The sequence below is a fragment of the Candoia aspera genome, chromosome 8, assembly GCF_035149785.1.
Source record: "Candoia aspera isolate rCanAsp1 chromosome 8, rCanAsp1.hap2, whole genome shotgun sequence".
Lineage (NCBI taxonomy): Eukaryota > Metazoa > Chordata > Lepidosauria > Squamata > Boidae > Candoia > Candoia aspera.
Genome location: NC_086160.1, coordinates 32,257,021 through 32,271,123, shown reverse-complemented (window position 1 = coordinate 32,271,123; position 14,103 = coordinate 32,257,021). Strand labels below are relative to the sequence as shown.

The 14,103-nt window shown below is 35.7% G+C and overlaps 1 protein-coding gene across 1 annotated transcript in view; it reads right to left on the bottom strand.

The window, feature by feature from the left end:
* Positions 1–14,103, bottom strand: part of MARCHF1 (membrane associated ring-CH-type finger 1) — a 150,725-nt gene that overhangs the window by 51,727 nt on the left and 84,895 nt on the right. The window contains exon 4 of the mRNA XM_063310111.1: positions 3,407–3,486. Coding sequence (XP_063166181.1) covers positions 3,407–3,486 — 80 coding nt within the window. The remainder of the gene's footprint in view (positions 1–3,406; positions 3,487–14,103) is intronic.

Below are 14,103 nucleotides of genomic sequence, written 5' to 3'. Positions count from 1 at the left end.
CAACTGATCAGCTGCTTCCTTGTGAGGAAGTGCATAGGTAAAGTTCATGGTTGCTTTCAAGAGTCTGCTATAGTTACTGGGAAAACTGAAATGCCTATTGGAACTTCTGAAGGAATACGTACTTTTCTAACCTGGATTCTGTAAGCTACAGACAAATTCAGTAGATACAGGCAGAACTGCACTGAGAATAAAGAATCAACCTGTTCTTGTCCTCCAACATTTGGTACACATATTACATTTGGTTAGATTTTTTACTTTAATACCCAGCTGCCAATTTAAAATGTGATACCTAATAAAGTGTACTGTATTTTAATGCCTTTTAGAAGTATACTTTTTTCACATGTGGAATACAAATGTAAATCAAGTTCAAATGAATTTGTTTAATACCTATTCTCCTGTCTTTATACATATTTTGTTACAATTTTTTTTATTTTTTTCTAAGGAAATTGTGACTATCAGAAAAGCAGACCACAAATTGGTTTTAATTCACTGCAGCATTGTAACTTTTTTTGCAGTGAAGAAAAAAAAAAGCCAATTTTTGGCTGACTCAGCATTACTACATCATAAAGCTTTCTCCTAAGTTGTTTTCTACTTGTTTAACTGTAATTTATTGGTGATAGCAAGTAATAGACAACAGATTTTGCAGCATGTTTTAAAAATGTACTTTCTATATATAGGAGTTATGAAAAGAAATATGTATGTGACCAAAAAAAAAATGGGAGCCCAATTCTCAAGGACTAATGAGTTCTACTCTCTGTTGTAACGACAGGATTATCTATCATTGTTCTTGTCATTCCCAAATGTCCTCACTGCTCTAGTGGGAGCATGTCAATTTCCTGGTATTCTGAGCAACTGAGCATACTGAAAATACTTATCATTAGACCGTAACTGTCAGAGAAATCACACAAATATGATCAAAAATGTAAGAATCCATATCCACTCTAATCCTGTGGTGGTTGTGGCAACAAGGAATCTTTAATTATCCTCAACAGAATAATTCTTGTCCACAATTTAAATTATGGTTAAAATAATTAGATGGAAGGGCATAAAGATGTGTTTTTTTCACAATTGTCAAAACAAATTTCTAATGTTTCAAAGGTATTACCCACCAAAAAAATCACGACTGCTTTTAAATTATCTCCACTTTCAGAGCATAAGAATGCCTTAATTTTTCTTTTTAGTCATAGGAAAGGATATGAGTATAATAATTATTCAATTAGACATTTTATGTCTAGTGATGCATAAACTATACAGACTATTCATCCCAAACTGATAGAATTAATAATTGCAGAATTCTTTTGGCATGTCACAGAAAAGTAGAGGAATCTGAAGCAAAGCCCATTTTGGAAACTCCAATAATAACTAAGATTTCTAGTGTTTTACTTTAGCTGGCACCTTCTAATATACTAGCAACTTTCTAATGATACTAATTTTCAGCTTAAACCTTTATTCTAACATTGTCATAGATTTCAAAGAGAAAAATATCTATAACATTGATTTCTAGAGATGAGCTGTTTGTTGATTTAATGTTCTGACATCATACTGAAAAACCTCTTCATTTTTACAGGGAGTACTGTGCTTTACTTAATTTGAAAAAGTCTCGTTATACTTTGTATAGTAATATTTATACCTATCTATATCTATCTAGAATAACAAAATCTCAAATATATTTTTGTTACCCATTAAATGAGTGCTGCCACTAGAATCAAATCCTGGAAATATATTATTCCATTTTTATATTATATTCAGAAACATAAATTCTAATACCCTGCTTTTGCATCTATAAATCTATAAATGGGTCAAGCAACCGGTAGGTCAAGAAAGCATAATGTCTTCTGAAAGCGTTTATATTTTTTCATTTGAAAATATTTATAGCAGGTGATACAGTGTTACATTTTATGCGTGGTCTTTTAGAATATACAGTATAATTACATAAAATAGACAGCAGAACCTCTGGAACATTTTAACATTTAGGTCAGGCAGGGAATACACAAAGACAAACTGAAAGCTTGTAAGCATGACAGTTTGCAAATTTGAAAGATATTCCACAAATAACAACAAAGACTTCCATTGAATTGTTACTTTCCTACAATTTAGTCAAAAATAAAAAAAAAGAATGGAATGGAATGGAATGGAAAGGAAGAAGAATGAATTCTTCTAAGGAGGAATGTACTGTATGCCTATGTGTAGCATTATTACTATTTTAAAATAGTTCAATATCATGTGTCAGACATTTTTTCCAATTTTATAATTAAGGTCTGCAAGACACTCAGACGTTTTAGTTGCCAAGCATGTGATCATACTTATTGAAACTCCAAACAGCAGTGTGAACCACAGAGGAAAAAACACAACTGACACTTTTGTGTAATCCAGGGTAGTCTGCTAGCAATTAACTTTTGTATTAGGAGACAAACCTGCATACTTCAAAATCCTCAGACAAGTCATCACAAAACGCAGGATGTTTCTGAACAGCCACGGTCACAGAGGCCCCTGTCGCAGCAGGTGTTCCATTTCCTGGAACTGAAAAAAGATCACTGCCTGGGCCTCCCTTGGAACTTTCCTCCTTGCTTCTTCTGCCTGGCCTAATGTAAGCTGAAGGCTCTGGATCATGACGGCTGCTCTGTTGTTTTTCAGACCGTCTCGAGGAGTTGGGTTCCGCAGAAGACACGGAAGATAATGAGGGACACCTTGCAATCTTCCTCCTAGGATTATTTAGATTATAGCTTTCAGGCTCAGACTTCTTTGCCCCATTTATTCCCATGGTGACAAGTTCAATAGCATTTTTATTGCAATGCTCATCTGCAGAAATATTTGAAGGGTTCTGTCTTCTTTTCCTTCTAAGCATTTTGGCTCTTTCTCTTTTTCTAACTAGGGCCCAATAATTTTCATCTGAAGATGATGAATCGGATGTTGCTTTGCATAAGGCATTCCATCGAGGATTTGTGATCTTGGGATGTGACTTGACAGCCTTGTCTGTTCTTTGCTTCACTATATCCTCATAATTCTCCTCAGCCTTCATTCTCTGCCTAACACCTTGTTTCACTCTTTTAACATGCTCTTTCCTAGCAGAACTCAGACCCATGACATGGGTTGATGTTTCAAATGTATCTTCTGATATGGCATGTAAAGTGGGAGATCTAAACAAAGCAGAAGCCAAGGAGATGGATAGAAAGTGATAAAACAAGGGGTGGGGGGAGAGGGGGAGAGAGAGAGAGAGAGAGAACATAAATAAAGGAGACTGAATAGAATCAAATAGAAACATGAACAAGACATGACACTGAAAATGACAAACAAAAAACAGATGAGTGGAAATACATGAGAGGAGGTAGACATAAGTGACATTGATAGCTCATTAGACAAAGAAGACATGTACTAAGCAGATTAGGAATACTCATTTAGCACATACCTACAGATGTCCTGAGTAGAAGGGCAGACAGATAACCGTGATTGGCTCCTGGGAGCTGTTCCTGTGGTAGGACTGCTTGCCTGTTGAAAGAAGTTAGATAAATTGGAGTCTTTGTCCATAAAATAAAACATAGATATTTTCTTGCTTTTCCACATGATTATATATGAATTGGAAGCTCTTCACTATGCTTTCATATAGGCATGGCTTGTAAAACACAGGAAATTGCTATTAAGGCAAAACCCTTTTGAGGAACTAAACATTTTTCAAGTGCTTTAGCTGCAAGTCACATGCATATTTTATTTTTTGAGGAACAAACTTTCAGAGACTAAGGTTTGAGTTTGGTTTCATTTGTGAATGTGTAAAGAAAAAAGCTGCTGAAGTTCAGCAATGACACTTTTTTTTAGAATAAAAATCAACTGCACTGATACTGTTCTGACTAATTCAAGTGTGGGGCAGAGTTGTCAAATACTTACAATGCAAAAGTTGAAAGGGATAAAGAACACTATACTGTAGTTCAAATATAAATTTAACCAGCTTGAAAGGGTTTGAAATTCAGATTGCTTCTTGGAAATACATAAATGATATGATTGTGTTTATTATTTTCTGCATTCAGGTATTTTCCCCCTATAGTGATGTTACTTATTCACAAACCAAAGAAATTGCACATTGTTAATGAGATTCATCATATTAAAGTGTATTCAGTAAACTATAAAATCAGGCACAAATGAGAGTGGGCACAGAAGAATCCAGAAGTATCCCTGGGTTCTGCTCTATATACAAACATTTCAGATAAATGCTTAACAATGAAGAATAAGAAAAACTAGAAACATGCTATAAATACTGGGAACAGATGGTGAGTACACTATGATGATGCTTGTCTCAACATCTGGGATAAATTCTAATATTTCATGAAGTTAGATATGTTATCTAGAATCAAACATGGCCTTTTTGTTGATGTGTGTCTGCATATTTTTTAAACTGCTCCTGCAGTTCTGTTACTTTATCTAGCCTTGTTTGGTGGATGAAAAATAATTTGATACTACCACTGTATCCAATAATTTTTAAGACTGTTTATTGCTTCAGTACAGGAAGAAAGGGTAGACTATAATAATTTGCTTTCCATCTAAATAACCAACATGAGTATTGGGTGAATGTTCAGGGTTGGGACAGGGATTGTGGAGAGAGAAAGAATTTCCAGAATGAATGAATGAATAACTTTATTGCGGTCTTTGACCAGCCTTTACAATAAAAGAAAATAGTTTAATTCAACAATTCATTGTCAGGAAAAAGGAAAACAATAAAATAGTAAAACAATATATCTAATTAAAAATTTTGCATAATTGTATAGTTTTATAAAAATATTTGGCCACCAGGTATGTGAGTGCAGAATCAGCAGCCCTTAAAAAGAAATAAATGTAAAATCTATCGGTATGACCCACAAATTTAGAAATAATTGGAGAGATCAGAGCATGTCTTGGGGCATCATAAAAAGGACACCTACAGTATGAGGTGATGGGCAAGAGTTTCTACCTCCCTGGATCCACAAGGGCAAAGTCTCTGTGAATAAGGAGTCCCATGAAATCTTTCTGCCAGCAGTGCTGAACGGAGGCCATCAAAGCAGACTCTGGAAAAGGCTCATCTATATTTGCTTAAGGAGAGATGGTATAGATACCCTGCAGTAGAGGGTTTGCAGCTATCTAGAATTTGGCAATAGAATTTGGGAGCACTGGTAATATCATTTTGGCAATCAATGTCCCTAATTCTTTCTTTTACTATTGATTTGACCTTCTCCAGAGTTAGTTGGCTTAACTATTCAGGAGAGAGGCCAAGACTGCAAAGCTCTTTTGTACAAATATGGTGCCAATGAGATTGGTAGCTGTCTGACAACAGCAAAGGCATCAGGCCTGTAGGATCAAACATAATTTTCAGCCATGAAGTTAAAATCCTGATCTAGGCCTGAGCCTTAACACTTGGCATGTTAGCTTCAAGCCTCAAAACTGCATTGGGGGTGCATTTTGGGGTACCAAACAAAGACCTAAGGAAATTTGATTGGATGGTTTCATAAGTCCTTAGGTTTGTGTATGGGCCAAGTTGTATCCCATATAGTTGGGCAACTGTTTTGGCCATAAACAATTTAATTGCTGCTGGGATATAATTTGCCCCCTATTGCCTGTAAAATTTTATTACTCCCTGTGAGCTCTTCTGGGCAGTAGAAGTGGCATGGTTTACCTGGGCTGTTACTTTCCTAGAGGCCTGAAATACTATGCCCAGGTATTTAAAACATTTAACTTGAACTGGAACTTGTTCTTGTTCATGGGAGTCAATTGTCCCCTTTGCTTTTATTAGAGAAAACTAGGACTTTAGATTTGTCATAATTAATTATTAATTGCTCCTCATTACACTAGGATGCCAGAGTTCTTAGTGCCAGCTTCATGCCTATGGAAGACAAGGAGAGAAAAACTGCATTATCTGTTGCATAGAGGAGAATTGGGAGATGTCTATCAGCCAATTTAGGTGCATGGATATCAACTCTCTGAAGAGTTTTAATCACAAAGTTGATATAAATGTTAAAAAGCAATGGTGGTAAAATGCATCCTTGTTTCACCCCCTTAACAGTCTGTATAAAATCAGAAAGGTACCCTCCTCTGTTACATCTTACTCTAAGGCCAGTTTTATCATATAGTTTATGAATTTGGAGCAAGAGTCTCTTAAGATCCTTAAAAGGATCTATAAGATCCTTATAGAGGATCTGCTCAGAATGTCCCAAAGCTGACCCTTGAGATATTATAAAAAGCTGCCTTAAAATCAATAAAGGCTGCATATAGATTCAGACCAGAGTGGTTATTATATTTGTCTGCCAGGTGTTGAAGCACCAGACAATGGTCTATAGTAGATCGTCCCAGTTGGAATCCTGCTTGCTCAGGGTCGATTATTCCCTCATCTGTTACCCAGGTTTGGAGTTTGGTGAATAGGTACCTAGCATTTAATTTGCTAATAATGTTCAATAAACTAATTGCCCTATAGTTAATTGGGTCATTTCTATCTCCCTTTTTATATAGGGGAACAATTATGGCTTCCCCCCAGTACTCTGGAATTTTAGCTGTGTGGTTAATGTATGAAAAGAGCGAGGCCAATACAGGACCCCACCAGTTTGAATTAAAATCTTGTAGATTCTGCAGGTCCATCTTGCTTTTATACGACTTGGTCTATATTCCAGAATGCAGCTGCGCGAGCTGTTTTTGGTGCCCCTAGAAGGGCACATGTAACACCACTGCTGCGCAAGCTGCATTGGGTACCAGTTTGCTTCCGGGTCCAATTCAAGGCGTTGGTTATTACCTTTAAAGCCCTACATGGCATGGGGCCAGGTTACCTGAGGGACCGCCTCTTCCCCATTACATCAGCCCGTCCCACCCGATCGTGCAGAGAGGGCATGCTGCGGACCCCGTCTTTAAGACAAGGTCATTTGGAGGGATCCAGGAAGCGGGCCTTCTCCACAGTAGCTCCCGCCCTGTGGAACATGCTGCCCTCGGAGGTGAGATTGACCCCATTGCTCCTGGCCTTTCGGCGGAGTCTGAAGACCTGGTTCTGCCGCCTCACTTGGGGTGGAGAGGGGAATAGAGTTACATGGGGATGGTTGTTATAGACCACTCCTCCCACACTTGGACTGTTTTAGATCTTTCATTGCTTGGATTTTTATTCTTTATTTTTATTTCTATTTATAGTATTTTTATTGTATTTTATTATTCTGATGGTTTTAATCATTTGTTGTAAACTGCCCAGAGGCCTCCGACAGGAGGAGATGGGTAGGGATAAATCAGATAGATAAATAAATAAATAAATAAATCCCCCCAACCAATCTGCAAAATGGAATCATGTGGTCCATTTTATCATATATACAATGATAAAACATTTAGGTTTAATTATATATAATATATATATTAAAAGTAAATTTATGTGATGATTGCCAGAAAATGGAACAACAGATAAGTAAATATAAATGAAACAGGAAAAAAAATGTATTTATTTTATTTTATTTTTATTTTTATCCCGCCTTTATTATTTTTATAAAAAACTCAAAGTGGTGAACATACTTAATACTCCTTCGTCCTCCTATTTTCTCCACAACAACAACCCTGTGAGGGGAGTTGGGCTGAGAGAGAGTGACTGGCCCAAGGTCACCTGCTGACTTTCATGCCTAAAATGGGACTAGAACTCTCAGTCTCCTGGTTTCTAGCCCATTGCCTTAACCACTAGACCAAACTGACTCATTCATCCCTATTTACAACTCTGAAGAACAGATGATAGTTCGTAACTCTTCAGTTTGAAATTCTAATTTTTTACAGTGGAATTATTCATTCCATATGTATAAACTCTCTTTCAGTCCACTAGCACCTTCTCTGAAATTTCATATTATAATCCCTACAGTGCCCCATCTATTACAAAATAACTTAACATGAAGTTCTTCTCGAGAGTGGTGGTTAGTATGTTGTTGTTGATGATATTATTATTATTATCTGTTGTTAATTGGCTAAGTTTGCACTTTTTTTTTGTATTTATTGTATAGTTACCATGGATGTTTTAAACTGTTGACACTGTATATTCTCCTGTTGATTGTTATTGTAAATTACCATGAATCTGTAGCTCATTATGTGATACATATATGAAATAAATACATAAGATCCCCAACATGAATACTTTTCCAAAACTACAAAAATATTTTCACTGCAATAATAATAGTTGACTCTAAGAGTGACATACTATAAAATACTGGACTCTGCAATCCTACTCATGTCTGTTCAGAACATGTCCTACTGGTTTCAATTTGGTTCTTTGGCTTAAAATGAATTACTTTAGAAGTGTGATTTTGGACATGTTAATTCAATGATGATCTTGCTGAAATGTTAATTTTTCTCTGAAGTGGAATTATGTTCAAACTTGTATCTTTAAGTACTACAATTGCAGTTGCTGCTCAAATATTATACTTGCCAGTTTAGTTGAACACAACCCATATTTACTTCCACTTTAATTATCTAGGTTTCCTCTGCTATCCTATTTTCCTTTCCAAGCCACAAAATGTTTTCTCCATCCACCTTTCCACACCTAAGTTCCTCTTCTTCTTCAAAACTTAAAAGTAACCTAAAATGCAAATCCCCTTCTTGCCTTTTCTATTATTAAAATCTATTTCATTCTGTAACACAAAGATGAAATCTCCTAAAGCTGTAATAAACACAGTCAAGGGGGAGAAATGGGATAATTAGTAAAAATAGCATCAATAGATTGATTTGAGCACTTGTTTTAGGTTTCATGACTGAGGCAAGCATCACAGTGATGATATAAAATGTCTGTGAGGGTCTTATCTACAGAAAGCTAGTCCACTGCTTTTTAATTGAACATTTAGAACTTAAATGTTCTATTCATTCCAAATTCTATGATATCCATTGGTTAAATGCTAAAAAATTAAAAGCAGACCACTTTATTAATAGGCAATTATCATATCAAGAAAAATGAATGGAATCTGTAGAAATATAACACAAAAATGAAAATCAATACTAAACAGTAATTGACATAATCTCCCATTTTCCACATCATGATTCCTTGATTGGCAGCTAAACAAAAGGGTTCTATTTTAATAGCAAAAAGAATTTTTAAATAGCATTCAAAATAGAGTATTTAAAGTGACATTTAAATGAAAGAAAGTTATACCACAGACTAGTTTATGAAAAAAATTATCAAAGCAGATTTTATCATCTGAGGCCAATAATACAGAAATTATGTTTTATGGAAACTTATTAACAAATCAGCTTATTTCTTTGTGGGAAGAGAATATTGTTTCAGATACAACACAGTTCTACAAGCTTAGTTCTAGCATATTGAAACATGTTAGAAATACTGCACTTCTCATTATTTTCAAAATCTTTATAGTAATATACTAATAGTAGATACTGAATAACTAAACAGACTAGACAAACTAAGCATCTGACTCAGAACAGTGTTATTGCCTTCACTTATAAATAACAAATATCCCGCTTGCTGAAAGAGATCGACAAAGCACAAGGGAAAAAAAATGAGATTGAGAGACAAGTTAACTATGAAAAAAAAGAACATATTAGCTCTGTCTGGCTGCCATCTGCTAACAGTGGGGCCATATTGGAAAGCACATTGAGAATGAAGCACCTGTCCCTGTCCTTGGAACATTAACACAGTGGTGTCCTTGGGAAAGCTCGGCCTACTGCTTGAAGGCTTTTTCCAGTTTTCTCTGCCTGTATGCAGAGCTATTACATTTTAGTGGCAGTCCCAGTGGAAGTACTGTCTGTGTATTCATATGCCTGTACAGACAACCAGGGAAATCCTCACAGCAACAAACCAAACCTTTTAGGGAGTATAGCGACTTTAAAACTCCACATGCATTAACACTCCATGCAAACTACCACTTCTGAGCACAGCCCTAGCCATTTCTTCAACACTGGGATGCTATAAGCTAGATCTCTGTTTCCTTGAACTCATTGTTCAGAATCACCCTGACTGGTTCATATATGTGGTCCATGAACCCAGGGTCCATGTAAAGAAATTATTCAGAAAAATCATTTGAATTTTCAGGACATTCCTTCTACTGCCCTCCTTTACTATACTTCCATGATAATAGCTTTGGTGAAACTAAAGAATAGAGGGTATGGCTCAAAGTGTTGTCTTCTCAAAGCTTCTTTCATTTTTCCTTACTAATTTTTTTCAAACTAATATTTTAACTACTAAATCACATAGCTCTGCAGAATTTGGGTTACAAATGAAGTTTGTATAGGTTACACTGAGTTTATGTTGTTGTTTATTCGTTTAGTCACTTCCGACTCTTCGTGACTTCATGGACCAGCCCACGCCAAAGCTTCCTGTCGGTCGTCAACACCCCCAGCTCCCCCAGGGACGAGTCCGTCACCTCTAGAATATCATCCATCCACCTTGCCCTTGGTCGGCCCCTCTTCCTTTTGCCTTCCACTCTCCCTAGCATCAGCATCTTCTCCAGGGTGTCCTGTCTTCTCATTATGTGGCCAAAGTATTTCAGTTTGGCCTTTAATATCATTCCCTCAAGTGAGCAGTCTGGCTTTATTTCCTGGAGGATGGACTGGTTGGATCTTCTTGCAGTCCAAGGCACTCTCAGAATTTTCCTCCAACAACACTGAGTTTATAGGAAGCAGACATATAAGGTCAATTCATTTAAATGATGAACACCCTGGGTAGAGTGAAGAAAGGAAATTCTATTTCTTTGGACAGAAATGAAAGGGGAATACTGAGAAGAGAGATTTATTTTTGTACCACCACAAGAATGTATGGCATTTGGAATGTGATGAGATTTGTGAGGCAAGATTAGTCTGACTGATAAGACTAGGTGGGCTTATTTGGTGATGAAGGGCATGCTTTTTATACATAAACAAAAAACACTCTCTGCAATGTGGTCACTTCTTATATTTCAAAACTAAACTTAAATCAAAGCTTAAATTAAGACATATACATAGGTTATGCTGAGAACCTAGACTATATCTAATAAACTAGTATATATGATACACATGAACATAAGATTTTGCCACACAGTGAATCAGACTATTGGTCCATATAGCCAAACAACAGTAAATGCACAGTTTCTCAAGCCTTTGTCATTTTACAACTCTACCTGAAAATTCTGGGATTGAATTTAGTTTCTGTTGCAAGCAAAGTATATGTGCTCTGCTATGGCATTTGCTGCCATAGCAACAAGCTCTAGTCTAGCCAAACAATCTACTGTAATTATAAGCTGTTTAAAATTCTTACTGTCCAGAAAAAAAGTACTATTTTTCTCTACACTTCTATTATATCAGTATTTAAGCTATTGTTAAGTGTATAGCTATTATTAAAGCAGCTAAAGACTTAATCAAGGACTTTTGGTAAAACTTAGCTGGCAACCTCTCATGACTAACAAGTTTGTTCTTCTTGGGCATTTGGATCCTCTTCTGCGTCTGGGCATCTGCACCACGTAAACTGATCCCACATTGTATTGTCTTCCTCCCTGCATTGTAATTTCTTTTTTTTTGAAATAAGAATTTTTATTAAGTTTGAAACAAATATAAAAACTACAAAAAAGCAAAAAACTACAAAACAAAAAAACCTAAAAAACCTAAAAAAGTGTGAAACATGAGAAAAAGAATTTTAAAAGATTACGTAAAGAAGTGATTTCCAACTTTCAACAAAAAGAATATACAGTAATTTTCATAATCAATCCCTTACTGTATATCAAACCAAGATCACATTATTTCTATAAATCATTCCATTAACACATATATACATCACTAAATGTAATTGCTCCTTCGACTTATATTAAAAAAAGAAGTATATAAATCTCTAAATCAACTTCCCTCCCTCCTGAAACATTTATTTATTTCCTTCCTAACAGTATTCTATATGTTTATCCATTATAATGAAAATAAAATTATAAAAACATATAAATTATCTACTTTTATAATTAAGAATACTGCAACAATCTTAACCCTATTAAGCCTAAAAACTAAACAATTATTATTATACCTTATAGATACCTTATAAATCTTAAAAATCAAACAAACCTTAAAAAAAATCCAGTAAGTCTTAATCCAAATCATTAAAGAGAAATGAAATCATAAAAGCCTCATTGTCAATCCAATTAAACCATTCTTAAATTTTACCCCACTTCAAAATATGCCAAGATATTTACATATCTCCATACTACACACAAGGCATTTTTCATACAAAAATCAAACAGCCCAACTGCCCCCATTAAAAACTCAGACTTCTCAGCAAAAAAAACCCCACAGAACAGAACAAAACCTCTTCTTTCCCATAGCATTCCCTCAGAAAAACAACTCCCTCTGTGGTTTGCAATTCAGGCTGTCCTTTTAACCTCTTCAGCACCAGAATGAATTCTTTGCCTGGCATTTCAACAAAGACTTCAATCTCACTGTCAGTAGAAACATCTCTATCTTTGTTAAGATCTTCATCTTCTTCCATAACATCCTCAACTAGATGACACATTTCAAAACTGATATTTTTCACAATGTCCTGAATATCTTGCAAAATAGCTTGACAGGAATCTGACAAGATCTGTTTGTAGGTCTGCTTAAGCTCATAACGAAACTCTGAGAAAATCTCCGTGAAATCCTCCATGTTTCAGGCAGTAGATTATAGTGCCCCCTAGGTACTTGACTTTCAAAGATAGGAGTTAATGAGTTAATGAAAAGTTTCTGAATGAAATGGAGACAAGAGAAAGTATGCTAACAAGGAGCTCTCAGGGAAAGTGAACAGAAGACTGGAGATTCAAAACAGCAGATTCAACATGTAGGAATATATTGAATCCTTCAAATTTAGTACAAAAATAATAACAGGTAGGCAATTATTTATTCTCAGTCCTCCTTAGTCTTTAAATGGGAAAAATTAATCTGGGGCTAGAAGCTGATCTGCACTTAGTAGCCTTCCAGTTGTTGACCTATTGATAATCAGATTATTAATAATCTGAAATTCAGTATTGCAGCACAGAGTACATGCTCAAGCATATTTGCTCAAAAGCAAGTCTGTCTCTCTTGAATGGATCTTATGCCTAGGAAGACCGTTCAGGGATGCAGTCCTATGCACATTCCCTTGGGTGTAATAAAATTAAAGACAGTGGGATTACTTACCAGAAAATATACATAGGACTGTCCTGTAGACGGTATCTGCTGGGAACATTCTCAGAGCTGCACTTCTAACTATTTTTCATACATATTTTAAGGTACTTTAAAACTTGGCTGTTTCAAAACACTTCTTGCTGTAAAAAGCCTCTCTTGGGGTACATAAACTTAAAAAAAAAAAAATGGGTGATTTAGAAATGAGGTGGCTTGACCTAAATGTCCCTTTAAGGCTACAGCATGGCATGGAAATGGTGACATCCCTGCCTCCGGTTGTCTCTTACTGGATCGTTGTGAATGCTGTTTGCAATTCTCTGGCTATAAGATGCCATTCTGGAGAGCAGATGGGATGATTCTGAGCATTTTCTTTATCATGAAAGGACTCTTGGGCTTCAGGAAAAAGCCTTCCTGAGACCCCCAAAAAAGTCTCCATTGTCAGTTCTGTCCATGAAACTTGCAGACACAGCTGTTCAGTCGGCCATATTCCCTTGGAAGTCCTGCATTGTAATCTCAATGCCAACAAACCTTTGGTGATCTTGAATCACTCAGGAACCTTAATATGTTTAGCAATCTGAACTGACTAATATCCTATTTGTTTGCTAAGTACTTCTTCCCCTCCTTTTCTGACTCAAACTTCATTAGCTGATCTTAACTTCCTGTATGAAAATCTTATCTGCTTTTTCTCCAGCTCTTTCCTATCATCAGGTTATCAGCTGCAATTACAGACTATATGTCTGGGTGACCATGTGACAAGATGGCAGACACTGTTTAACTTCTTTTTTTTTAATATACTTTTTATTAAGAATTTTAATTACAATAGTAAAAACTAATACAAACAAAACCTAGAGAAAGAGAAGAGAATGGAAAGAAAGAATAAAAAGTGCAAGAAAAGAGAAAAGGAAAGAAAAAAATAAAAATAAAAAGAGCATATAATAAAGAAAAAGAAAAGAAATATATAAAGAAGTGACTTCCAACCTTCATCACAACAAGTATAAACAAATTTAGTAACTCTTCGTCACTCATAAGGTTAAAGGGATA